General features: G+C 41.5%; 4 protein-coding genes across 6 annotated transcripts in view; 3 read left to right on the top strand and 1 right to left on the bottom strand.

The window, feature by feature from the left end:
* Window positions 1-288: 288 nt before the first annotated feature.
* Window positions 289-814, top strand: LOC306700268 (hepcidin-like; the record flags this gene model as incomplete). Its single annotated transcript, XM_079165235.1, has 3 exons — window positions 289-375; window positions 470-547; window positions 719-814. 3 exons carry the CDS (start codon window positions 289-291, stop codon window positions 812-814), a joined length of 261 nt encoding a protein of 86 aa, XP_079021361.1.
* A 2,676-nt stretch (window positions 815-3,490) lies between these two features.
* LOC306699579 (hepcidin-like) lies at window positions 3,491-4,018 on the top strand (the record flags this gene model as incomplete). The annotated part of the gene is made up of 3 exons (XM_079164219.1): window positions 3,491-3,577; window positions 3,672-3,749; window positions 3,923-4,018. The coding sequence occupies 3 exons, from the start codon at window positions 3,491-3,493 to the stop codon at window positions 4,016-4,018; spliced, it is 261 nt and encodes an 86-aa protein (XP_079020345.1).
* Window positions 4,019-6,686: 2,668 nt separating this feature from the next.
* On the top strand, window positions 6,687-7,227 carry LOC306699987 (hepcidin-like; the record flags this gene model as incomplete). The annotated part of the gene is made up of 3 exons (XM_079164840.1): window positions 6,687-6,773; window positions 6,868-6,945; window positions 7,119-7,227. 3 exons carry the CDS (start codon window positions 6,687-6,689, stop codon window positions 7,212-7,214), a joined length of 261 nt encoding a protein of 86 aa, XP_079020966.1. The 3' UTR covers window positions 7,215-7,227.
* A 16,030-nt stretch (window positions 7,228-23,257) lies between these two features.
* The window catches only part of rspo2 (R-spondin 2), a gene marked incomplete at both ends in the record, with an annotated part of 55,140 nt that continues 50,760 nt past the window's right edge, over window positions 23,258-27,637 (bottom strand). For 2 of the 3 annotated variants that reach the window (XM_079163890.1, XM_079163891.1), the window contains one exon: window positions 23,258-23,373. In XM_079163890.1, coding sequence (XP_079020016.1) covers window positions 23,258-23,373 — 116 coding nt within the window. The remainder of the gene's footprint in view (window positions 23,374-27,637) is intronic. The other variant, XM_079163892.1, reaches the window with a different exon arrangement.

Below are 27,637 nucleotides of genomic sequence, written 5' to 3'. Positions count from 1 at the left end.
ATGGTTGATTTAATGTTGGACCAAAACTGTGGCACACAAACAAAAACAGAGAATTTCCCAGTCTTCAGGAATTTCCCATTTGCAGGATCACGTAGGGATGCTGGGAATAGGGAGTGTGGCAAGTGCTGTCAGTGATGAGGCAACAGTGGTCCAAGTGAGTATAAATACCAGCACATGTTACACATTCAACCATCAGACAGGAGAACTCAGAGGAGCTGACAAGAGTCACCAAAAGATCTGAAGAAATCTGCTTGATTTGAAAACTTAAACCAGTCAAACCGTGCTAAGATGAAGACATTCAGTGTTGCTGTTGCAGTGGCCGTCGTGCTCACCTTTATTTGTATTCAGCAGAGCTCTGCCGTCCCAATCACTGAGGTAAGAACTTGACTTATACTCACTTATCATCTACAAATGTTCTCCAGGTCCTAAAATGTGGCTCCTATTCTTCATGTGCACGATTCATCAACAGGTCGAGGAGCTGGAGGAGCCAATGAGCATTGACCACCCCGTTGGTGAACATGAGGAGACATCAGTGGACTCATGGAAGGTATGTTGAGTTCACTGAATGAATGAGGACGAACACAATGAGCTGATTTGAGTGTAAGTGGATGTGTTTCCCCCACAAAGAGCCCTGATGCTCTCTGAAGGAGAGAATAAACAGAGTGAGTGATGATGCTGGAGATGAACACATTGATCATGTTTTTTATCTCTCACACAGATGGCGTATAACAACAGAGTGAAGCGCGGCATTAAGTGCAAAGTTTGCTGCGACTGCTGCAGTCCCGGAGTCTGTGGATTGTGCTGCAAATTCTGAGGAGTTCTGCTCCAACTACCATGTTTTTAATAAATATCTGATACTGCAGTGTATTATCACAATAAACTTTAGTGTCACTACATCAACGTGTGTTAAAGTGTTTTAATTACAAATGCAAACAGAGCTTTTTCCACAAAAGAGACTTTGAAATGTCCCAGTAGGAAAAGCACAGGTGGAGACAAGAACATGAATGACGGCTGAATTCCATTTAGCTGCTTCAGGTCCTGGTATTGTGCATGCTGGCTCACTGTCGTGACTCAACTGGGATACTTGAATAGAACTGAGCACCTTTAATATTAGTAGTAACACATGTCCTTCTCCTGACATGACAAGTTAAATGTTTCCAGTGAAAAGGCTGATGGTGGTTGTGACGGCTGCACTTTTAGATGTCTCTAACCCTCCTGCACACACCTTAGTTTTCTATGGTTCCATCAGCAAACAGATGAATGTCACACACAGCTTTGGTTTTGTGCATCACATTACCTCATAGTCTCAGTATTGTTGGCAATACATTGGTTTCCATTCTGAGAGCACACATTAAGTTAACTTCTCTACGGTCACATTTTAGTTCTCCTTAAGTCATTTTAGTTGAGTTACCAGTGCTGAGGAGGGGGCCGCCGCTGGTTGCTGCTGCTGGAGGGACATCTTGGCAGACCTGAGCAAAAGATGGAGCCCCTAAGCAGAGCTCTGTAAATCAGGAAGTGGCCAATCAGAATGTACCAAGTCCAAGACACATCATGGGGGTGACTGGGTTTGTGACTTCAGAGATATTCTTTATTTCTTCAGACCATAATAGGTAATAATTGCTCAACATAATGATAGATTTACTGTCCAGTTTTGTTATATTTGTAGATCTGCAGGTGGTAGTGTTACCTCTTTGTTTGTAAAATGGTCTGATGAGCCGTTATAATGTCCTGTGTCCCTCTGGGTTCAGTTTGGTGCGTTCAGTTCTACTCAGTTCATGTTAAGTGAACATAGACTGAGTTAAGATGTGTTTAGTTGATCTCTTTTATGGGTCGAGAACTTCATTGCATGTTTTGAAAATTGTTTCATTTTGGGGGAAAAAACAAAGCTCTTTTTACGAATTGGAGAAATTATGAAAAAAAGGTTATTTTATTGTATTTTTGCATTGACAAAATTTTGCGGTTGTGTTCAGAGGGTGACTGTACACCATTCAAATAATAAATGTATTCAAAATAAAAAGGGGATTTTGCACACCGAGGACGTAAACGGGCAATCCTGCTAACATGACGACGTGCAGAAAGTTTAGTAACGTGTTTTCTGGAACTAGAACAAGAGAAGAGTGAACTTTTCATTTGGGCAGCAAGGCTTTACAGATAGACTCAGATATTTAAACAGGGTTTTGATTATTAAAGCTGACGTGATCAGAGACATTTGGAAATTAACTCAAATACAGAAGGTTTCTAATACGTAAAATTTAATGTATTATAAAAGTTCAACGTATTCCACCCCCCACAGGTTACCGTTCAAGAAAATGAAATATAAGTGTTGATATTATCTTGTGGAACATCATGTAGACTTACACTTCTTCATCTTCAAGTGGAAGCAAGCTTGTTTTGTTGCTTTGACTGATTTGAGAAAAGCTTCCTTCAAACAAGTGAGCGTCCAGACCAACAACTCCAGGCCACTGGTAGTAGTTACTCAAATTGTAGTGATTGGTTTTGCTGCTAAAAGACAAGGTGATGCTTCCTCTTCATATTAAAAATAACAGATGTAGAGCCATTCATGGTTCTGTTTGTTGACACTGATGTGACACGAGTGAGCACACAGGCCAGCAGGGTTTTCAGTCAATGAAAGTGAGTGAAGTCGGGGATTTTGCTTTTTGCACAAGAGACTGTATTTGACCAGACGTGAGTTACACTGAGAGATTAAATGGTCATTGGTTCTATTAATGCCAACAATCAATTTAAATAGTTTTAGTTTTTTTAATAGTTTTTATTTCATGTCCACCATTATTTATTCATGTATATTCATGACTCTGCTGTTTTTTTTGTTTTCATACTGACAGGTCAAGTAGTCCTAAAATGCTAGAATTATGAGAAAGTTTTATCAAATGTGATACCACTTTAATGTTCATTCTAGGTTTAATTGAAAGTTTGTTTAATTGTCGGGGTCCAATTAACAATTGCAAAGAAATAAGGAACAACGTTGCTCCACACAGATCTGTGTATGATTCCTCTGTCTCTTCAGAGGAGTGGAAGCTTCAGTGGAGGTCACACTTCATACCTCATGAGTTATTCTTTATTAATGTCGGTTTCCATTGCGCTTTGTCGCATTTTTTGTTTTGATCGATTACCTATTAGGGTGCTGTACCATTGAACTGTTCTTCTAAGCATGTAAGACATAAAGTAAGACAATACAAAAGTAATGGTTGATTTAATGTTGGACCAAAACTGTGGCACACAAACAAAAACAGAGAATTTCCCAGTCTTCAGGAATTTCCCATTTGCAGGATCACGTAGGGATGCTGGGAATAGGGAGTGTGGCAATTGCTGTCAGTGATGAGGCAACAGTGGTCCAAGTGAGTATAAATACCAGCACATGTTACACATTCAACCATCAGACAGGAGAACTCAGAGGAGCTGACAAGAGTCACCAAAAGATCTGAAGAAATCTGCTTGATTTGAAAACTTAAACCAGTCAAACCGTGCTAAGATGAAGACATTCAGTGTTGCTGTTGCAGTGGCCATCGTGCTCACCTTTATTTGTATTCAGCAGAGCTCTGCCGTCCCAATCACTGAGGTAAGAACTTGACTTATACTCACTTATCATCTACAAATGTTCTCCAGGTCCTAAAATGTGGCTCCTATTCTTCATGTGCACGATTCATCAACAGGTCGAGGAGCTGGAGGAGCCAATGAGCATTGACCACCCCGTTGGTGAACATGAGGAGACATCAGTGGACTCATGGAAGGTATGTTGAGTTCACTGAATGAATGAGGACGAACACAATGAGCTGATTTGAGTGTAAGTGGATGTGTTTCCCCCACAAAGAGCCCTGATGCTCTCTGAAGGAGAGAGAATAAACAGAGTGAGTGATGATGCTGGAGATGAACACATTGATCATGTTTTTTATCTCTCACACAGATGGCGTATAACAACAGAGTGAAGCGCGGCATTAAGTGCAAAGTTTGCTGCGACTGCTGCAGTCCCGGAGTCTGTGGATTGTGCTGCAAATTCTGAGGAGTTCTGCTCCAACTACCATGTTTTTAATAAATATCTGATACTGCAGTGTATTATCACAATAAACTTTAGTGTCACTACATCAACGTGTGTTAAAGTGTTTTAATTACAAATGCAAACAGAGCTTTTTCCACAAAAGAGACTTTGAAATGTCCCAGTAGGAAAAGCACAGGTGGAGACAAGAACATGAATGACGGCTGAATTCCATTTAGCTGCTTCAGGTCCTGGTATTGTGCATGCTGGCTCACTGTCGTGACTCAACTGGGATACTTGAATAGAACTGAGCACCTTTAATATTAGTAGTAACACATGTCCTTCTCCTGACATGACAAGTTAAATGTTTCCAGTGAAAAGGCTGATGGTGGTTGTGACGGCTGCACTTTTAGATGTCTCTAACCCTCCTGCACACACCTTAGTTTTCTATGGTTCCATCAGCAAACAGATGAATGTCACACACAGCTTTGGTTTTGTGCATCACATTACCTCATAGTCTCAGTATTGTTGGCAATACATTGGTTTCCATTCTGAGAGCACACATTAAGTTAACTTCTCTACGGTCACATTTTAGTTCTCCTTAAGTCATTTTAGTTGAGTTACCAGTGCTGAGGAGGGGGCCGCCGCTGGTTGCTGCTGCTGGAGGGACATCTTGGCAGACCTGAGCAAAAGATGGAGCCCCTAAGCAGAGCTCTGTAAATCAGGAAGTGGCCAATCAGAATGTACCAAGTCCAAGACACATCATGGGGGTGACTGGGTTTGTGACTTCAGAGATATTCTTTATTTCTTCAGACCATAATAGGTAATAATTGCTCAACATAATGATAGATTTACTGTCCAGTTTTGTTATATTTGTAGATCTGCAGGTGGTAGTGTTACCTCTTTGTTTGTAAAATGGTCTGATGAGCCGTTATAATGTCCTGTGTCCCTCTGGGTTCAGTTTGGTGCGTTCAGTTCTACTCAGTGAACATAGACTGAGTTAAGATGTGTTTAGTTGATCTCTTTTATGGGCCGAGAACTTCATTGCATGTTTTGAAAATTGTTTCATTTTGGGGGAAAAAACAAAGCTCTTTTTACGAATTGGAGAAATTATGAAAAAAAGGTTATTTTATTGTATTTTTGCATTGACAAAATTTTGCGGTTGTGTTCAGAGGGTGACTGTACACCATTCAAATAATAAATGTATTCAAAATAAAAAGGGGATTTTGCACACCGAGGATGTAAACGGGCAATCCTCCTGCTAACATGACGACGTGCAGAAAGTTTAGTAACGTGTTTTCTGGAACTAGAACAAGAGAAGAGTGAACTTTTCATTTGGGCAGCAAGGCTTTACAGATAGACTCAGATATTTAAACAGGGTTTTGATTATTAAAGCTGACGTGATCAGAGACATTTGGAAATTAACTCAAATACAGAAGGTTTCTAATACGTAAAATTTAATGTATTATAAAAGTTCAACATATTCCACCCCCCACAGGTTACCGTTCAAGAAAATGAAATATAAGTGTTGATATTATCTTGTGGAACATCATGTAGACTTACACTTCTTCATCTTCAAGTGGAAGCAAGCTTGTTTTGTTGCTTTGACTGATTTGAGAAAAGCTTCCTTCAAACAAGTGAGCGTCCAGACCAACAACTCCAGGCCACTGGTAGTAGTTACTCAAATTGTAGTGATTGGTTTTACTGCTAAAAGACAAGGTGATGCTTCCTCTTCATATTAAAAATAACAGATGTAGAGCCATTCATGGTTCTGTTTGTTGACACTGATGTGACACGAGTGAGCACACAGGCCAGCAGGGTTTTCAGTCAATGAAAGTGAGTGAAGTCGGGGATTTTGCTTTTTGCACAAGAGACTGTATTTGACCAGACGTGAGTTACACTGAGAAATGAAATGGTCATTGGTTCTATTAATGCCAACAATCAATTTAAATAGTTTTAGTTTTTTTAATAGTTTTTATTTCATGTCCACCATTATTTATTCATGTATATTCATGACTCTGCTGTTTTTTTTGTTTTCATACTGACAGGTCAAGTAATCCTAAAATGCTAGAATTATGAGAAAGTTTTATCAAATGTGATACCACTTTAATGTTCATTCTAGGTTTAATTGAAAGTTTGTTTAATTGTCGGGGTCCAATTAACAATTGCAAAGAAATAAGGAACAACGTTGCTCCACACAGATCTGTGTATGATTCCTCTGTCTCTTCAGAGGAGTGGAAGCTTCAGTGGAGGTCACACTTCATACCTCATGAGTTATTCTTTATTAATGTCGGTTTCCATTGCGCTTTGTCGCATTTTTTGTTTTGATCGATTACCTATTAGGGTGCTGTACCATTGAACTGTTCTTCTAAGCATGTAAGACAGAAAGTAAGACAATACAAAAGTAATGGTTGATTTAATGTTGGACCAAAACTGTGGCACACAAACAAAAACAGAGAATTTCCCAGTCTTCAGGAATTTCCCATTTGCAGGATCACGTAGGGATGCTGGGAATAGGGAGTGTGGCAAGTGCTGTCAGTGATGAGGCAACAGTGGTCCAAGTGAGTATAAATACCAGCACATGTTACACATTCAACCATCAGACAGGAGAACTCAGAGGAGCTGACAAGAGTCACCAAAAGATCTGAAGAAATCTGCTTGATTTGAAAACTTAAACCAGTCAAACCGTGCCAAGATGAAGACATTCAGTGTTGCTGTTGCGGTGGCCGTCGTGCTCACCTTTATTTGTATTCAGCAGAGCTCTGCCGTCCCAATCACTGAGGTAAGAACTTGACTTATACTCACTTATCATCTACAAATGTTCTCCAGGTCCTAAAATGTGGCTCCTATTCTTCATGTGCACGATTCATCAACAGGTCGAGGAGCTGGAGGAGCCAATGAGCATTGACCACCCCGTTGGTGAACATGAGGAGACATCAGTGGACTCATGGAAGGTATGTTGAGTTCACTGAATGAATGAGGACGAACACAATGAGCTGATTTGAGTGTAAGTGGATGTGTTTCCCCCACAAAGAGCCCTGATGCTCTCTGAAGGAGAGAGAATAAACAGAGTGAGTGATGATGCTGGAGATGAACACATTGATCATGTTTTTTATCTCTCACACAGATGGCGTATAACAACAGAGTGAAGCGCGGCATTAAGTGCAAAGTTTGCTGCGACTGCTGCAGTCCCGGAGTCTGTGGATTGTGCTGCAAATTCTGAGGAGTTCTGCTCCAACTACCATGTTTTTAATAAATATCTGATACTGCAGTGTATTATCACAATAAACTTTAGTGTCACTACATCAACGTGTGTTAAAGTGTTTTAATTACAAATGCAAACAGAGCTTTTTCCACAAAAGAGACTTTGAAATGTCCCAGTAGGAAAAGCACAGGTGGAGACAAGAACATGAATGACGGCTGAATTCCATTTAGCTGCTTCAGGTCCTGGTATTGTGCGTGCTGGCTCACTGTCGTGACTCAACTGGGATACTTGAATAGAACTGAGCACCTTTAATATTAGTAGTAACACATGTCCTTCTCCTGACATGACAAGTTAAATGTTTCCAGTGAAAAGGCTGATGGTGGTTGTGACGGCTGCACTTTTAGATGTCTCTAACCCTCCTGCACACACCTTAGTTTTCTATGGTTCCATCAGCAAACAGATGAATGTCACACACAGCTTTGGTTTCGTGCATCACATTACCTCATAGTCTCAGTATTGTTGGCAATACATTGGTTTCCATTCTGAGAGCACACATTAAGTTAACTTCTCTACGGTCACATTTTAGTTCTCCTTAAGTCATTTTAGTTGAGTTACCAGTGCTGAGGAGGGGGCCGCCGCTGGTTGCTGCTGCTGGAGGGACATCTTGGCAGACCTGAGCAAAAGATGGAGCCCCTAAGCAGAGCTCTGTAAATCAGGAAGTGGCCAATCAGAATGTACCAAGTCCAAGACACCTCATGGGGGTGACTGGGTTTGCGACTTCAGAGATATTCTTTATTTCTTCAGACCATAATAGGTAATAATTGCTCAACATAATGATAGATTTACTGTCCAGTTTTGTTATATTTGTAGATCTGCAGGTGGTAGTGTTACCTCTTTGTTTGTAAAATGGTCTGATGAGCCGTTATAATGGCCTGTGTCCCTCTGGGTTCAGTTTGGTGCGTTCAGTTCTACTCAGTTCATGTTAAGTGAACATAGACTGAGTTAAGATGTGTTTAGTTGATCTCTTTTATGGGCCGAGAACTTCATTGCATGTTTTGAAAATTGTTTCATTTTGGGGGAAAAAACAAAGCTCTTTTTACGAATTGGAGAAATTATGAAAGAAAGGTTATTATATTGTATTTTTGCATTGACTAAATGTTGCGGTTGTGTTCAGAGGGTGACTGTACACCATTCAAATAATAAATGTATTCAAAATAAAAAGGGGATTTTGCACACCGAGGACGTAAACGGGCAATCCTCCTGCTAACATGACGACGTGCAGAAAGTTTAGTAACGTGTTTTCTGGAACTAGAACAAGAGAAGAGTGAACTTTTCATTTGGGCAGCAAGGCTTTACAGATAGACTCAGATATTTAAACAGGGTTTTGATTATTAAAGCTGACGTGATCAGAGACATTTGGAAATTAACTCAAATACAGAAGGTTTCTAATACGTAAAATTTAATGTATTATAAAAGTTCAAAATATTCCACCCCCCACAGGTTACCTTTTAAGAAAATGAAATATAAGTGTTGATATTATCTTGTGGAACATCATGTAGACTTACACTTCTTCATCTTCAAGTGGAAGCAAGCTTGTTTTGTTGCTTTGACTGATTTGAGAAAAGCTTCCTTCAAACAAGTGAGCGTCCAGACCAACAACTCCAGACCGCTGGTAGTAGTTACTCAAATTGTAGTGATTGGTTTTACTGTTAAAAGACAAGGTGATGCTTCCTCTTCATATTAAAAATAACAGATGTAGAGCCATTCATGGTTCTGTTTGTTGACACTGATGTGACACAAGTGAGCACACAGGCCAGCAGGGTTTTCAGTCAATGAAAGTGAGTGAAGTCGGGGATTTTGCTTTTTGCACAAGAGACTGTATTTGACCAGACGTGAGTTACACTGAGAGATTAAATGGTCATTGGTTCTATTAATGCCAACAATCATTTTAAATAGTTTTAGTTTTTTTAATAGTTTTTATTTCATGTCCACCATTATTTATTCATGTATATTCATGACTCTGCTGTTTTTTTTGTTTTCATACTGACAGGTCAAGTAATCCTAAGATGCTAGAATGATGAGAAGGTTTTATCAAATGTGATACCACTTTAATGTTCATTCTAGGTTTAATTAATTGCCAATTAACAATTGCAAAGAAATAAGGAACAACGTTGCTCCACACAGATCTGTGTATGATTCCTCTGTCTCTTCAGAGGAGTGGAAGCTTCAGTGGAGGTCACACTTCATACCTCATGATTTATTCTTTATTAATGTCGGTTTCCATTGCGCTTTGTGACATTTTAGTTTTGATCGATTACCTTATTAGGGTGCTGTATCATTGAACTGTTCTTCTAAGCAAGTAAGACATAAAGTAAGACAATACAAAAGTAATGGTTGATTTAATGTTGGACCAAAACTGTGGCACACAAACAAAAACAGAGAATTTCCCAGTCTTCAGGAATTTCCCATTTGCAGGATCACGTAGGGATGCTGGGAATAGGGAGTGTGGCAAGTGCTGTCAGTGATGAGGCAACAGTGGTCCAAGTGAGTATAAATACCAGCACATGTTACACATTCAACCATCAGACAGGAGAACTCAGAGGAGCTGACAAGAGTCACCAAAAGATCTGAAGAAATCTGCTTGATTTGAAAACTTAAACCAGTCAAACCGTGCTAAGATGAAGACATTCAGTGTTGCTGTTGCAGTGGCCGTCGTGCTCACCTTTATTTGTATTCAGCAGAGCTCTGCCGTCCCAATCACTGAGGTAAGAACTTGACTTATACTCACTTATCATCTACAAATGTTCTCCAGGTCCTAAAATGTGGCTCCTATATACCTGTGCACGATTCATCAACAGGTCGAGGAGCTGGAGGAGCCAATGAGCATTGACCACCCCGTTGGTGAACATGAGGAGACATCAGTGGACTCATGGAAGGTATGTTGAGTTCACTGAATGAATGAGGATGAACACAATGAGCTGATTTGAGTGTAAGTGGATGTGTTGTCCCCACAAAGAGCCCTGATGCTCTCTGAAGGAGAGAGAATAAACAGAGTGAGTGATGATGCTGGAGATGAACACATTGATCATGTTTTTTATCTCTCACACAGATGGCGTATAACAACAGAGTGAAGCGCGGCCTTAAGTGCAAAATTTGCTGCAAATTTTAATTACAAATGCGAACAGAGCTTTTCCACAAAAGACACTAATCCACTCATTTTGTAATTTGTCCTAAAGAAAATGAAAAGAAAATTTGTTTTCATGCTGTATTAAAATGTTCAGGATGCAGAGATGGGCAGTATTTCTATTACTTGTATTTGAAATACGTATTTCAATTACTTTTGAGTATTTTGTAATTTGTATTTGATAGGGCCGATTAAAAATCTAATGTAATTTGTAACAAAATACTTTAGAGTGGAGTAATTTTGTATTTAAAATACTCAAAATACTTTCTCCACGAAACAGTTCACGAGTTCAGTCTTCAGATCTTCAAGTTCAACGGATTGTCTGTCAAGTTAAATATAGTATCTGAGTGTGACAGATGTCAACTAGCTTGATGTATAACTTATGTCTGGGTCTGGCTACATAGCCTATTGTATACATGGTGATGGTTATAATATCAAGCTAGCGATCGATGCTAACATGCTAATGACGCTAGCATGCTGTCTAGGCTAGTGCATAGCCAGTGTTTAGCAAGTTAACTTATCAGTCGAGTAGCTAGCTATAGGAAGAGGGAGATTGGGAGCTTATATGTCATATGTGATGAATATTTTCTTGTTGATACAAAGCCAAAGTTTATGGGCTGTTAAGTCCCATTAATAAAAATATATATATATATACATAATCAATCAAGTTGTTGTCTTTTAATAGCTTTGCTTAGTTACACTGACATTCTGTGACTGTTCTTCCTGTTTGTGGGGTTCACCAGAGCTTTGTGTACATTATATAAACCTGAATGCTCTGCTATACCAAATTGTGAGAAAACAGAAAATCCAGAAAAAGTATTTCCTATATTTTAAATACAAAATACATGTATTTTGTTACATTTTCTGGCACCAGTATTTTGTATTTTGTATTTTGTTGTAATACATTTATTTGGGGGTATTTTGTATTTTGTATCAAAATACATTTTGATGTATCTTTGCCCATCTCTGTCAGGATGTACACAATTCTTGCTTCGTGATGTTTCTTTATCATCCTCATATTTTGCTGAATATCTATTAAAGTGGATGATCAATACCTTTTAATTGTCACAAAACATCCTTTTATCATTAATACAAACCTCCCCTCTTACTTCTAAAATATCTGTCCTGAACTGTCCCTCATTCAGCAAACACAGTTATCACTCCCAACATATCTTTTGCATCACTTAGATATTACACTGTGTCAGAAAATACTACATCGAACAGTAGAAACTAACTGAGTAGTTTTAATTGCTAAGATGAAGCAGAAACAAGCTAACCAGTTGGGGTAAAGACTAAAACTTTGACTTGTGTTCCAGCAGCGCTTCTTTCCAACCACTCCAGTCAAAACAAAGAGTTTTATTTAGCAAATAAATACCACACATGAAGAACAAATATGATGAAGTATAGATTAAGAGATGTTCTGAAAACTAAATGACACTGTGTTCATCATGATTAGATCAAATGAAATAGTTCAAACAATAGTTTTAAGACTTGCTGATGGTGATGCTCTCCTCTCATGTTGAAAAATAAAAGAGTTTAGTCAGCTGTACAGTGTAACCGATGAGGATCCATTCATGGTTGTGTTTGTTGACATAGAGGTTATCAGTTGAAGTGCTCAGGTCAGAAGGGTTTTGACAGAGTGGCAGGAGGGAAGGGATTTTGATTATTGCGCAAGATTTTTGGAAAGACCGAAGTTACTAAAGATTAAAACGACCCCTTACTTTAATTACACAGTGATTACTTTTGTTTTTTTCAAAAGTTTTTATTACAAATGGAACAATCTTAAAAAAGAAAGAAAATCAAATAATAGCCTGGCGTTTTGTTGACAATTGAGATTATTATTACAAAACTGTAATTTTATTATTGTCACAATGTTTAAAACATAATATATATGGAGCTCAAGTGCAAGTTCAGTCAGGAAGACACTAACGGGTAATCTCTGTCTCTCCTCTCCTTGTAATTACTCTATCAGCTGATTGGGGGCGTGCACTTTTAACTATCCAACCAGATGCGGCACAGTTTCCTTAAGCCAATCATATCTGTGCGGTAAATTTTAAAAGTGTTCTCTCTGCTGCTGTCAGTTGTCATTTCAGCTAAGCAGACGCGACCCTCCTCCACCCCAGTCACCTCCAGTCAGCATCACATTCATGCTCCTGATTCATCATCAGATTGGAGCAACTCCCTTCACCACCACCACCAGTGTCTGGACTCCAGGGGGGATTAGGCCTATTGGACCTCGGTATCCCTACCCTCGGTGATAGTACTTCATGATGGAGTCCAATCGCCAAAGACTTTGCACTTTTCATATTTGCATGTGTAATAAATCATTGTTAAACTATAAAACAAGTCTCTCCTGATTGAAATGACATTGACCTATTCATAATTGGTAACATACCATACCAAGTCATCAGGATTACTATTGCAATAATGCTCAATAAGGAAAGAAAAGCTGTCAGCTTTCAGTATAGATGCCACGAAGGTTCTTCCATGTCTCTCCAAGGAAAATGTATATATTTTTAAAAATATTTCTCTTATAATTCACACAAGCGCACATTAGCACAAAGTACATTCTGCTCCCATATTGTATATTTCAAAACACGTGTAGCAGCCTCTTCATGTAGAACTGTGTTCTTCAAGTAGAAAATAATGGTTCATGGTTGATTTCATATTGCGACAGACACTGGGACCCAACCCAGACTTTAATCTTACAACCTGAGAATATTGAAAATATAAACTGGAGAGCATCGCATTCCCATTCCTCGGGAGTTTCCTATAACCATTCCCAGCAGGAGTGATGCAAGCTCATTGCTGGAGGGAAGTGAGTTCGGCCAGTGATGAAGCAACAGGCTTCAGTGAGTTTAAATACCAGCATGTTTTACACACTCAGCCACCAGACAGATAAAAGTCACCAAATATCTCCACAAATCTAACTGATCTACCCTTGAAAGAATTAAAAAACTTAAAGAAGTCAACCCTCCTACCATGAAAACGTTCAGCGTTGCAGTCACCTTTATTTGTGCTTAGCAGGCCTCCGCTGTCCCAGCCACTGATGTCGGAACACGACTCATTTCATTTGCTTGTCATCTGTGAGTGATTCGTCAGGATTGCTAAGAGACGTCCCTCAATGTTCGCAACGCAATAACAGGTACAGCAGCTGGAGGAGGCAATGAGCAATGACAGTCCAGTTGCACATGAAGAGACATTGATGGAAACATGGACGTGATCGAATAAATGAAGTCGTTTAATGTGAGCTAATTCATTTGTAAAAGGGTGTGTGTTTTTCCTCTAACCCTCGTCCTGCCGACATAGTCAACATAGAAAGGACTACAGACGGGGGTCTCTTGGGACCACAAGAATAAACTAAACAACAACCATAGCAACATGTGGGCGGATTTCTTCTCAAAACAGTATTAGTTATGTGATTAATGTCATCTGGAAGAAACACATTATTATTATTATTCTAGGGAAGTTACAGTTAAAATGAAAATAGACAGAGCACATGTCTTTCTGTTGCAACTGACACAGTGCCTCTATTTCACATTACCTCTGTCTTTGAGCTGTAATTGCATCCAGTCAATAACACATAACTGCGACGGTCTGGAAAAGTGAGTGTAAGAGCCTTTACGCTCTGACAATAGAAGACATACTCCAACACTTAATATCTGCCCCCATGCAGGCTCAACCACTGGCGTGTTAAGGAAGTAACATCCTCCACTGGCCTCCGACGAGCAAAACACTTCCAGAGGCGACTTCATTTTCCAAAGGGTGGTCCGCTGTCCAAGTGCTAACCAGGCCCAGCTCAGCTCAGCTTCGCTTGTTACCAGAGAGGGGAGGTATGGCACTGGGCCACGGTGGTACGCATGCTATTGTGGTACTTTCGGCATGGCTGGATCGCACATCGCAATTATAACGACCACAAAGGTCGAATAAACGGTCTTGTGTTAAGTCGGCGCAGAAATGATTAGGGAACACACAGACGGACTCGGGGATAGAGTTGTGAATGGAGAAGCAACATGTGCAGAGCGGTCAGAGCATTGCAAGTGACAAGCAGAACAATGGAGAACCTATTAAAACCGATGCGATTACGACTTAATTACCCCCACACCCCACACACACACAGAAGTGAACGTACAAGCCGAAGCACACACATTTCCTCAAACAAACACACACACACACACACACACACACACACACACACACACACACACACACATATACACACACACACACACACACACACACACACACACACACACACACACACACACACACACAGAGTCTGGAGCCTGGCGGACTCCTGCTCTGATCCCACCCTCAATGCAGCCTTGCGGGGGGCTGAGCGGCGTGCCAGGCCTGCCTCGCGCCCAGACGGATGCCCGTTGCACGCCCCCGTGCCAACAGAGCTGCTGCCAAACCACACAAGGAGATAGTAAACGTTCAGCTTCCTCACTCACACACACACACGCACCATGTGGTTTATTTTATCTGACTCATACCCACGTACACACAAAACACAATGAAGGCAGGCAGGCAGCAATTAGGGGCCTGTTCATCGGTGAACTACAGTATACTAGCTCTATAAATCCTCGAGTTAAAGTGTACAAAGTGCTCGGGTGGTAAGCTGAAGAATTCACAGGATGTTACCGCTGCTGAGACACACAAATGCAAGTCCAGACGAGAAGGAAGCGTTTTAAATACGACCATTTTGGTGAAAATGCATGTGTTTGGGAGGTGCTGGGCATACTAAACGAGACTTGCATTACACTGCAGGAGTTGTGCGAGAGGTTGTAAATGGATGTTTTGATATAGTTTTGCTGTTTTTAAACCTGGCCTCCATTTATTTCAATTCACTTACTCTGCTGTTTTCGGATTCTCCGTTCACAATGTTTTCTTCAAGAACACACATCTTCAAATTGATGACCGAATACCTACATTAGTATTGGGCTAAAGGTGACTTCTTTCTGTAGGTCCAACGTCCATATAGTCAGGAACTATTACAATTCATCCTGAGGGGAACATGAGTGTCTGTAACCCAATTTCATTGTCAATCCACCGAATGATGGAATCCTTATTTGCTGCACAAAAAGAATGCAGTTCATTTCCTTGCAAAACATCTTAGTTTTATTCTGTGGATGGCAAAATACAAAACATTTTATGGATTCATTTCTCCCCAGCAAACAGCGCCTTTTTATAGTACTTGTTAAGATAAATATCTTGACACTGTGGAATAGAACCCTGGAATTGCTTTCTATTAATGTTCCCCTTGATTTGATCCAGATCGCCACATTACGTACAGTACTGCCTGTAATATCTCAATTGTTTCAGGGTCTCAACCGACAGATTAGTCAACACTTTCTACAGTTAATCACTGAAACCAGAGAGAGCAGAGTGCGAACCAGAGGCTCCACCGCAGGTCACACTCCACAGCAAAGCCTGGGAGCCATTCACGCACACACACACACACACACACACACACACGCACACACACACACAATGTCAAGGCTTGGAACCACTGACATGAGGTCAAGACCTCCCCTTCAGCTGACTTGATTAAACACGTTTCTACAACCCGCACACTGCCCAATAAAATGTGTTGTGCTGAGGATGATGATGATGATGATGATGATGATGATGATGATGATGATGATGATGATGATGACGACCGTGTTGCGCTGGGAGCATCACGGGCTCCAGAGAGAGACCAGCCCGGCGAGTGACACCGAGGTTCAACACCCTGCTGCAGCAGGCTCCACTTCCACCTACTCGCTGTGCCTTGAGGGAGCAATCAACCTTTATGGCTTCTTACAGGGCGGATAATGCCTGTTTGTACGTGCGTATATGTATGAATGAATATTTCCTCTGCAGACCCTCCAAGTGGAGGCAAAGGTTGCTTCGGGACCATGGCGCCGCATAATCCGGCCTTGAATGAAGGCGGGGAGGGGGTTGAGATAAACATTCCTGGACAATGAGACCCTCCTTTACCCCCCGCTGTGCTCATACCCACTTAAAATCTGCTTACCCACAATGCAACACTTTGCTCAAGTGAGTAGCCCCTCTGGAACCAGCGCAGTGCCACTGCAGCCCCGTTCCTAGAAGCCACAAGTGTCAGCAGTGGCTCCGATACAACCCTTCTGGGCCCATACTGAGCACATTATATCCTATTCAACTGGTCTTAATATACTTTAATAAGACCTGTTTTCGTTTAATTCTCCCTTGAAACCGGTAGTAACACGGCTACTAGGCACATAAAAAAAATTGAATGAATGGCGTGAGGCTGCCAGAGAGTCAGAAGGGGGAAAATAGGAATCCTTGTGGATTTGTCCTCACCAGCTGGCTCTTGAGCCCAATATAACGGTTGTGCCCATGGCTCCCAGAGCACCGGTAAGAGGGAATATTTGCCCGGTCTTAATGTGTTTAAGGTACGCTGTATGATTCAGTGCAGGTCATAAATCCCTTGCATGTCACATCCTGAGAGGAAGGACAGAGCTGCTCTGCCTATATTGCCCCTTTAGGTGAACGGGGACAATGGCTTTGTGTTGCGTTTGCATCTCAGTGTAAAAGAAAATGTCAGGCATTTCAGAGGAACGTGGGGTTAAATAAGCCCCAAAAAATATATATACTTACAGCACCCATAGGAGACACCACACCGGGTCGTTATAGAAAGGCCTGTCCATGTAATGGATGGTGATTAAAAATCCCGTGTCCCCAACTGCACCTGCTGTTATAAGGCCGAACCGCAGAAACTACCACAGCAAGTGACTCATAAATATTCCCCCATTTGTCAAATCAAGCACGGCGCGACGATATTAATGCGCACGGTGAGCATTGAGAACGTTAATGTTATTTTCACTTCCTGTCCAGCAGGTGAGACCGATGTGGAGGGGCTGAGTGACTGCGATCGTCGTGTACTTCCAGCACGGCCCAGGATCTTTTTACAGTTTCCCGTTTCAAACGTCTCGGAAGAAAAGCAAATAACTGTCACAGACAATTAGCTTTTATTGAAGAGCATATTTATTTTGGGGATTAACTTGTTTCCTAGCAACTCCGAATGAGAGTTGACTTTGGATTGCATTTTTGCAATTAGGAGAGAGTTTCGTAATAAAAGTCACCCATTAATGCCACCATTTAGCGGGCTCGTACACACCATGATGGCTTGCATATGGCAGACTTGTTCAAACTATTAAGATCTGCTTGTCCTCTGACACCACTCTGTTCCCGCTCGTTGCCGTTTTGGCCGCTGCCAAACACCATGGCTAACCCACATGATGATTAATGATTCCAGGATTTCCCTCAACTTTAAGGGCAAGCGATGGCTCATTATATAGTTATTAAAAACTGCAAATTATTACAACATTTATTATCCCGGGCAATCTCATTTGCCCCACCAATGTCATAACTTCCATTCCTGCCATCTGCGTTGGAAGCAATGTGTCACATGCGCCACAACTGCACACTCGCAGGCCACAGTATGCGAATGTAGAGCAGAGGTCCGTGAGAACCTCGCTCGTACTCCGACTGTCTTGTGAGGTACACGCAGTGTGTTCAATAGACGCCATATCAACCTGCTATAATAGCACGGATTGGGATCGCTGATCTATACAGTGTAGAGCCCACTGGGTCATTTCCTGTCAGTGGTTTCACTTGTCATGCCTTTGAAGCAGGCTTTAATAATAGGACCCAACAGAACTAATGAAAATGCTCTCTGTCAGATTAAAAGGGAGCTTCAGACTCAGCCACCTAACCACATTCAGCACAAACAGTAAAACACACGCACACGCAGAGGCCTACGTGCACACATACAGTTTACAGAAGTGGTTTACGCAGGGAGGACCGTTCCTTCTGATGTGTGGATGACTGCTCGCCCTCCTAACACAGAGAATACCATCAGTGTCCCGTTTCTCACAGCAGTAGGAAAAAAACAAAAACGAGTGGATTGATGTCAGAGGGGAAAGGTGAGGTGGAATAAAGCGGCTCATTCCTTCGATATGTGCGATGCGATTCTCTTTGTATCCCTCTCTTATTTTTTCCATTGCAGATGCTGCAATGTGTGCTGTAGTTGGTGGTCTTGTGCTTAATGAATCCACTTCAGTGCAGTTCCTCTCCGTAAGCCTTAAGGTTTAATCCCTCAGTCTGGAGCAGTGATAGTCTGGCCCAGGGGATGACATCTGTGAATCGTTCATTAACTCGTAACCAGCAGCAGATGTCTTCCAAAAAACAACTCACAACATCTACGCCGTATTCCTTTCCCTGCAAATGTCATTTTGGCTTTGTTTCGTTCACCGGTGGGCCCGAGGAGCCTTTTTGACCTCACATGTAAAAAGAATATTTCATTTTATGACAAAAATGTAGGGCAATAAAGAGCCCCGAAACTGACAAGGTGTGATAAAAGCTTTGAAGACGAGTCAAGAATTTAAATGAACACAATCCAAAAGCTTTTTATTCCCCCTTTACCAAAAACCAGTTGATTAAATAAAATACAAAGTATTTAACTTTTCTTTTGATTTTTTAAGTAGCTCATTTATTTTTTTCTGACACATGTAACTTTTCTAATTTCTTTTCCTCACCACATTCCCTATTTTCCCCTTGCACAAACGAGATGGTCATGACCGTGCAGGGAATTGATGGGTCCAGCGTGTGTCATCCACATACTGCACTGCATATTGCTGTAGGTTGAAAGAGTACTTGAATGTACATACTCAAGTAAAAGTACTGCAAGTAGAACAACATCAGTAAGTCTCCTGATGTCCAAACCAACAGAGGAGCACTCTGCAGTCTATGCCCTAGAATAAAACATTTCCAAAGCAGACAACAAGGACACGTAAACAACATAAACTCCACAGTGGCTGCAGCCATTAACACATACAGCAAAGGAGAGCAGGGACAGTTGTAAGCATATTTCTAAGGTTTTGACACAGCAAAGTTATTTATTGACATTCACATCTGGAGAGTTCAGCAGAGTGTCGTTGTACTCACCTGTCTAAACGGCAGAAAGTCTTCACATACCTCACTGAAGAGAAGTCAGTGAACGCAGAAGACACCGCCAGAGAATCCGCCATGAGCATTTTAGCATTTCAAGCATTTAGCATTGTGTGTTAGCCAGACACGACGTGCATCTACTTACAGGTCACAGACATCGTGGGTGTGTCACTTTGCATTTTTGCCTGGTGGTGTATTAAATCAGTCGCTTATAAAGATTAGACAATAATGCTAATTATTACTGAACCCCATATGTGATCCTTAATTTGATTGGGCTTGAATTGGCCCCGGGTCGTGAACTCGATGGTTGCAAATATTTATAACGTATTACCTCTGGAGCTCCGGCGGATGCAGACACACCTGTGGCTTGGTCTCTGCTGCAGCTGCTGATTTATCTCCTTTCTTCTATAACACACTGGCTGAGGGAACGTTCCAAGAAGGGAGTCCAAGCAAGGATGTACTTAAAAACAACACAATTCATTAAACTACAGTTAACAGAAACAATGGAGTGTGCAGATCAGCTACGACAACGAGGGAAGAAGTGCATGAACGTGTGTTGTGTCAGTGTTGCAGGCACAGCACCATAAGATGGTGCCGCAGGGTGGATGTCAGCTGTAGGAAGGCAGAGAGACAATAAGCACATGGACCAGCTTTTATAGCCCGGAAGGCCCAGGTGAGCTTAATCAAGCTGACGACCCTCCGTTGACCCTGCCTGCTGATGTTGGCCAGGACTGCCTCCAAGACCGTGGGAGGGGCATCACACCTTTTACATGTGAGTTTTGTTTTTACTCTGTAACTGGTGCAACTTGAAATGTAGCAAAGTACAATAGTTGTGATAAAAAATTCTTAAGTGAAAGTAAAATAACAGAATTTTTAAATACTCAAAAAAGACATTGTTGGAGTAACTAGTCTAAAAGGAAGCTAACGTAAAAGATGTGACCTAACTAACGCTACTCAGCAGACACAACCTGATCTCATGGGAAGGTGTATAGATAGCACGCACTTTTTAAGGACTTTTTCGCATCATGCAATTTAAGTGCTTTGCGTGTCATTTTCCACCGTTCTCATTCCCAACTCCTCACATACGGACACGCGTGGTTAACATTCTGAATTCAAACAAAAACTACTTGGTTATGTTTAGGCAACAAAACTACCTTGTTAGGTAAAGGAGAATATCATGGTTTGGGATTAATTAAGGATTTTTCATCCTTAGGAAAATCATGCAAAAATTGCGCATTGATAAAAAGCTAAATGACTTAAGAAATCGGTGTGTTAGTCATAGCCATTTGGTGAAACCAGGCTGTCAGGCAACATGCTTCATAACAATATCTTCATCTTGAAGTGCATGTCTGCACTGTGCATTGAGTACCAAAATGAAAGTCTTTGAATCCTTGACATTTTGTAGATGTGTGAGATTTAATTTCTTGTCTCTTTAAAACCACAATGTTTTGCGATATGCAGTTTGTGTTTGAATGGCAAAACATGCACTGACTGGACGGAAATTAACTTTAGCTATATAGCTTATTAGTCTTTATTTACAATGCGGTCTGTTTGATTCTTTTTTTTTATTTGCTAACCTTTTACTGCATTTTGTCAGTTTCGGGACTCCTTAGTGCAAATGTCACTCAGTGGAAGTGTTAAGCTGTGAAAATGAATGGCCTCTTGTGTAAAACATGCCATGCCACTTTGAACACCTGTGAAAGATGTTCAAGCACTTAAAACTGCTCTGTGTTATAGACATGGAGCATATAAAGAGTGGGGTATTTCAGCACTGACAGCCTCCCTATGGAAATATCATGTGTGATTTCAGGGGGTTAACCAGAGCAGGAAGACTGTGGTCTGTGTCTCCCAGGATGATATATATGTGACACAGCGTGATGATTCATCTGCTACTGTGCATCCATAAGCTGTCCGGCAGATTCAGCTCTTTTTTTTTCTTCCTCTTTTGGGACAATGATTATACAGTGTGGATCTCGGGCTTAATTAGCCGTGACTTGCATTAAAACATTTTCTCCTTGCACATGCGGCAGGCAGATTCAGCCTGGAGAAGACTTTTTAAAAAATGTGTTTATTTGATGTTTTGAGCACCACAAAAGTGAATAAGTGCGACACGCATCGCTTAAAGAGGTGATCGAATGTGTGTGCGTGATGAAGGCCAAGTGGCCCAGTTAAATACATGTTGTTAGGGCATTACGGTATGATGTTGGGAATGAATGAGCCACCAACGACATGCGCTGGTTTTGTACCATTCATGAGGGTGCGTCATAGTGAATTACAAACCCTTAACAGTACCGTCATGCTGTTAAGGCCCAATCGACCATATCCAATCCTTTGGCTGGAAGTAGCATTTGTGTCATATAGCGCGACATGATGGATTTCACGAATGTTTTGGAAATCACATAATTGTACACTGAAGTGAGACAAGGAAACGGCAGTTTCGGAGTTTTGCCCCATGTAATATAGCCAAAGACAATAATGAAAGGCTTCGTGATATACAGTCACATGAAATGTATTTTAATAAAACACAATGTACACATATGCAGTCCTATGACCATACATTTGCTGGATCCTAATCATTAAACCTAGAATATGTCAAAGCATAGTTTTATCTTTTTTGCGTCTTACTTTAAAACATTGAAATCAGTAGATGAGGTCAAATGAATGCAATACAACACTTTGCGTGACATCAGACAAAAACTTTTTCCACGTGTTAAAGATATGCACTGTTATAAGGAACTCAAAGAATATTTCAGCATATAAGAGTAACAGCATGAGGCCAAAGTTCTCACTGAACAAAAAAAGTACAAAATAGAATTAATAAATAAATCAAATATATACCATATAAATGAAATAGCTATGTGGCGGCTATGTTTATTATTTGTTTTTAATCATTTTAATCTGTAGCTTGGTATTACAACCTTTTTATCTCTAAAACATTTAGAACGGTGAACAAGTCAATACTGAAAATACAGTAATAAGCTTTCATAATTAGATAAACTATGTACACATGATCCTGTTGCCATGCTAGTCGAACAACTAAATTTCTTCTTTTTTTTTTTATCCACACTATACAGTTAGAGCATAAAGCGGTCTGAACGTAAACAGTAAACAGTGTGCTGAGAATAAAATACTTTGCAACTATGCATGGTAATTTCTTTAATATTACTCTCAAAAAATGTACATAACATAAAGGCCACACATGGGAACGCTCCGTCTCCATCTAGAGGGGAAGATGAGGATAGTTTTGACATAAATATATAGGAACAAAAAAACAGTTTCTCTCAGTTCAAGATGCCATTTTCTTGTCCATCAGCATCATTTGCTTCAACCTTTTGTCTCATCATCCTCGTTCTTTTTGTCGTCCTCCCTGACCCAAACCCCCCCACCCCCACCCCCACCCCTTCTGAAAGCTGTGTAGCTTGCCAACTACCTCCCTACCTCTCCTATCCACCTCCCTCTATCCGGCTCTCCCGCCTCCACAGTCTCTGGTTGCCCCTCCGTCTTCCATCACCCCGGTTAATGACATTGTTAATGACAGGAAATGAGTTCGGTAATGTCAACTGTAAAGGTCCACAAGGCAAGGCAAGGGGCGGGGCTGAGAGAACAGAGTCACCTGGCTGGTCACTGCAGCAGGGGGGAGAAGCAGCGGGAGGCATGAAGCGTGTGTTTAGTGTGTCGATGCTATTAGCGTACGTTAGACGTGTGTTTTTTGTTGCGACGGACTTGTGAGTTATGGTTGTGTCCTGGTGGGCAGGGTGGGGTGGGGGGGGGGTGTGGCGGGGGATGAGTGGGGGGGACGGTGGGGTTCGTGATAGTCGTCGGTCAGAATGTGGGTGCAGCAGCAGCGGCTAGCAGCTTTGCGTTGCTTCTTTGTTCAATGGGAAGTCCGTGGTTTCAGTCCTCACTGGCTGGAGCGCGCAGAGGCCAAGTGGTCGCTGTGCTGGTTCTGGGCCCGAAACCGCAGCCTCTGCTTGTTCTTCTTCTTTGGTTCTTTGGATCGTTGCTTCCCTGAGCCACCTGGGAATAAAAAGAGAGAAATGGTTATCTCTTTATAATCAGCATCACCCACGCCTGTTAGATTCTCCCAGTAACGACCACCCGGTGTTTCGCACAACCTCGTGTCAAAGTGCTTCCACTCAGTGTCATGTGATCCGCTTCTTGCGCAAATGTTACATGACGAGTAAGGCCGGATTACCAGCAGAGAAAAGTGGCCAACTGCCCTGGGGCCCCAGACCCTCAGGGGCCCTGAAGGCCAAAGGTTGTCTGTGTGGCAATTACTTTGTGGCAACTTGATTAATTGTAAATCAGTTTGAAACACAGCAAAGAACTGGAACGGTAAATGCCGCATGGTGACCATGTTTTATAGAGGAACCGTGTGTCAAAATTCTGTTTTAATCTCTGTACTATTGTAATTTGTTTGTTTTTTGTTTTAATTTGTGTTTGATCTAATTGCTGCATCAAACCTTTGGCACGGTAACATTGCAGTTTATGAGTATTGGTTGGTTTCTGGGCCAAGTGGGTCACTCGGCCCTGAATGTAATCCACCAAGCCTGTATTCCAATAAATTCTCTGCACCTTTGACAAATACATGTGTACTACTGTTAGCTAAGTCCTTATAGGGAGACCGACGTGAAGCTTTGAGGCCTCCTTAAGGAAAGAAAAATAAATCCCAAAATGTCAGCATTTATCAGGTGTTTTGTTTGTGAAAAGACCCATGCAGTCCCACACAGAGAAACAGTTCCATCACATAACCTCATTGACCTGGCCTCGCTATAAAGAGTGTTGGCAGCTGTGCGATGCTGCACGAAGCATATTTGCTTTAAGTGCACGAGGAGCAGGGCTGTAGTACTAGTGACGGTTTTTCAATGTTAAATTTATACCCGATCATCTGGTCGGAATATGTCTTGCCAACAAAACACTGCTGGTGATGATGCAATATATTGACAGGGTGCAAAAGATTGCGTTTCAAGCAAGCAACAGATTAATGGCCTATTGATTTGACTGTGACACGGCGGTACGTAAAAGCAGTCTTGAAACGGACTGCTGTGGAATGGACTATGTGAACTCAACCTGCTTATTTTGGGCTGGAGTACTCCGAAATTGGGGCTTGGATTTGATTACAATGTCTGAAAGTTGGGAACATTTGAAAAAGGTGATGGAATAGGAAGATAACCACTTGAGGGGGAAAAAAAATGATTTTAACTACAAGTTGCTTAAAAAGAATCAAAGTGTACTTTGAGGATTGATGTCTCCTAAATATTTATAAAAAGCCCTTGCACTTCTGCAACTGCCAATAAAAAAAAGGCTGCATTACAGAAAGAAGTGAACCTTATATGAGGGAACATCACCAATCAGGTCTTGGTTTGCTCCAACCCTCAGGACGCAACCTCAGTTTGAAACAAATGTCTGTTCAGACCAACACTTTTCCCTGTCACTGCAATAGAGAGGGGAGATAAGTATGGGAAGTTGCATAACTCTCTTTCCAAGTTGGAAAGGTCCCCCCAGCCCAAGGTTAATCCATCCCAGGTTTCCCTTGGACGCGCAAGGCATGCTGGGAGCTGACTTCCTGCTCTCATGGAAGCTTGTGTGGTGGAGGCTCGGCACCCACGGCTCTCTGTGACAGAGAAAACTCCGGCTACCGAACCGCAAGGCAACAATCTGGCTGCCAAGGCCACAAATAAGATAACGAGGTGTGTGTGCGAGATGTATGTGTGCGAGGGGGAGTGAGTGTGAGGGAATTTAAGGGAAAAGTCAAACTAATGGGGGGAAAAGTGGAGTAAGGCTTGGATGATGAGACGCTATCTGGATGCTGATCTAGAACACAAAGAAACTAGCCACGCTATGGTTCGCTGAGGGGGGAGGCTACAGAAAAAACAAAGCCCCCTCGTTGGGTTGCCTGATCCTGGGTCTTTTTTCTCGCACGAAAAACAGGTAACGGCGTGTAAAACGCGGCATTATCTCTAATTGCCGTCTCATATGTGCTGGCGTTGCGGTGGCCTTTTAAGCACCCCTACAAAAGACCTATTTCCCCATTCTCACAGACACACCGTGAGGTAGATTTGAAAATATTCACTCGTTTAAGCCGACGCGCATGAGAAAGCAAGATATTGCTCTGCTAATAGGGTCTCCCAATGAATAATACAGATGCATGCAAACATCAAAACCATGTCAGAGCTATTTCCTGCAATTAATCTAATCTTGTTATTTTGAGTCACGTTGCCAATCTGAGCCACGGCTATAAAGTTTCTCGCACACAGCGCTAAGTTAAAGTCACCCTTGGAAAACAACATCTCTTCTATCAAACTCTCATGGCCTTCAACTGAAAAATATTACCAGAGGACTTTGTACACTTGTTTAGCTGATGCCACTTTAGATTTCTTTGCACGACTTACGGTACAATAATGTTTGTTAAAGTGAATCTGGAGCTGAAAGGCATTTGGCCTGTAGGTGCGTTTTCCTAATTGCTCTTTAAAGACGGTAATTTTCATTCAAAACAGTGTTGCTAAGGGCCTGATAAACATGGCTTTCAGTGCAATCAACTCAAGACGAATTACATTTGACGGCAATAAAGTGCGTGGTGCGGCATTAAACCCCCTCTGCAAAGGGCAAAGCCTGCATTTACAGCAATAGCTTGAAACACAAATATATATATATTTGAAGGATTACTCAAAATAAAGTACTTTTCCTGGCTAGTTCAGGACTGGGCAGGAGATCTGTGAGCCAAAGAGTTTTACGCTCCCTATACCAGCGCTCACAACACACACACATATACACAGAAAACTGCAGGACAGAAACAAATTCTTCTTATTCTACATCACAAAATCAGGTGCTGGCTAAATCGTGTCGTGATTAGCTAGCTAAAGGTAACCAGCGTAACGTTAGCAGTAGCTGCTACCTTTAATCACATATTGAAATGTATTCAATTATACATTAATCTACTACATTAATCTATTAAATAATGAGTCTAAACGGGCATATATTTGCAATATTTGTATCTGCTTCCATAGTTACTGCTCTCCGTCTTTCTAGGGCAGTTGTTTCCAAGCGTTTTTGTCTTGTTCCTATGATGTTGTGTTGGAGCAAGTTGATAACATCTATTAAGTCAAATTATCATGCTACACGAGGGATACAAGTTCTGGAGGTCTTTACAACAGGAGCCAAATACCTTCAGCTGATGCCTGATGCTTTCCAGTCACCACTTTTAAACTGTAGCCTTATAAATCACCAGATTCTGGATATTGTAAGGATACTGTAGACATGCTTACTGAATCCAGTTTGCTGATACCATCCACTCTATATTACTGAATACTTCCAGTCAGACTGGTACCATCATTATCAATGTGTTTCGGGCTTCAGCTCCCCAAACTAACTGATGACACTTCATGAACTCACCGACACAACAATCTCAGATCATATTTCATAACCCAATCTCCATGCCGACAGCTAGAGGGCAACCAATCCCCACATAAGCCCCTTCCCCCGGCATCTGATACTAGAGAGATGGTCTATCATATCTACCCAAGAACTCCCATTTAGCCTTTCCTCCAGGCAATACGCACGCTGAACACTGAGCTTTCATCATCTCATATTTACGGTCGATGTAATCACTTAAGCTGATTACCAGGGTTCACAGAGGAAACAGTTTAATTTGCCTGGAAAGAAATGATTAAGTCATCTCAATTGCTTTCAAAACCAAGAACAAATTCATAAATCTTAGAGCATGTAAAGATAATTTTGTCTTGGAAGGCGCAGCAGGTTTGAAATCATTTACTGTCGTTGTGTTGCGTCGTAACTGGCACAGTGAGGATCAAATCAAAGGAGCATGGCTTTTATCAGGGAATGGTAATCCTCCTTTAGACTTCTCTCTCCGCTCTGGCTGCATTTACTATCACCACGGCAAGCCATGATTTCACCAATGTTTAGTTTTCCCTCGTTGATACAATCTTCCCCTGCCAACTTGACATTTGTGTTTGAGTTGGAACTGACAATTAAATCAAACAAACAAACAGAAATCTCAAGAGCAAATCAAAATGTTTTGTGTTTCTGAATCAGAAGCAGAGCCTGCGGTGGGATGGCTGTTTACTGCTGTCAAAAATGACCTTTGTGGAATTCTTTTATGCGTCTGCGGGCGTGCGTGAGCGCGCTCTCGTGAATGACATGCGCGCCCTTTATGACTGATTGCGAGCGTCCATATCACCTACGTTGAGCTTGAGAAACACTTAGCGTCATTTCCAATCTTTACGGCTGCCAAACCAGTGAGCAAAGAACTCCTCTTGCACGC

The sequence above is a fragment of the Pholis gunnellus genome (assembly GCF_910591455.1).
Source record: "Pholis gunnellus genome assembly, chromosome: 8".
Taxonomy (NCBI): domain Eukaryota; kingdom Metazoa; phylum Chordata; class Actinopteri; order Perciformes; family Pholidae; genus Pholis; species Pholis gunnellus.
Note: the sequence above shows the minus strand (reverse complement) of the source record. Positions and strands in the feature narration are given on the sequence as shown.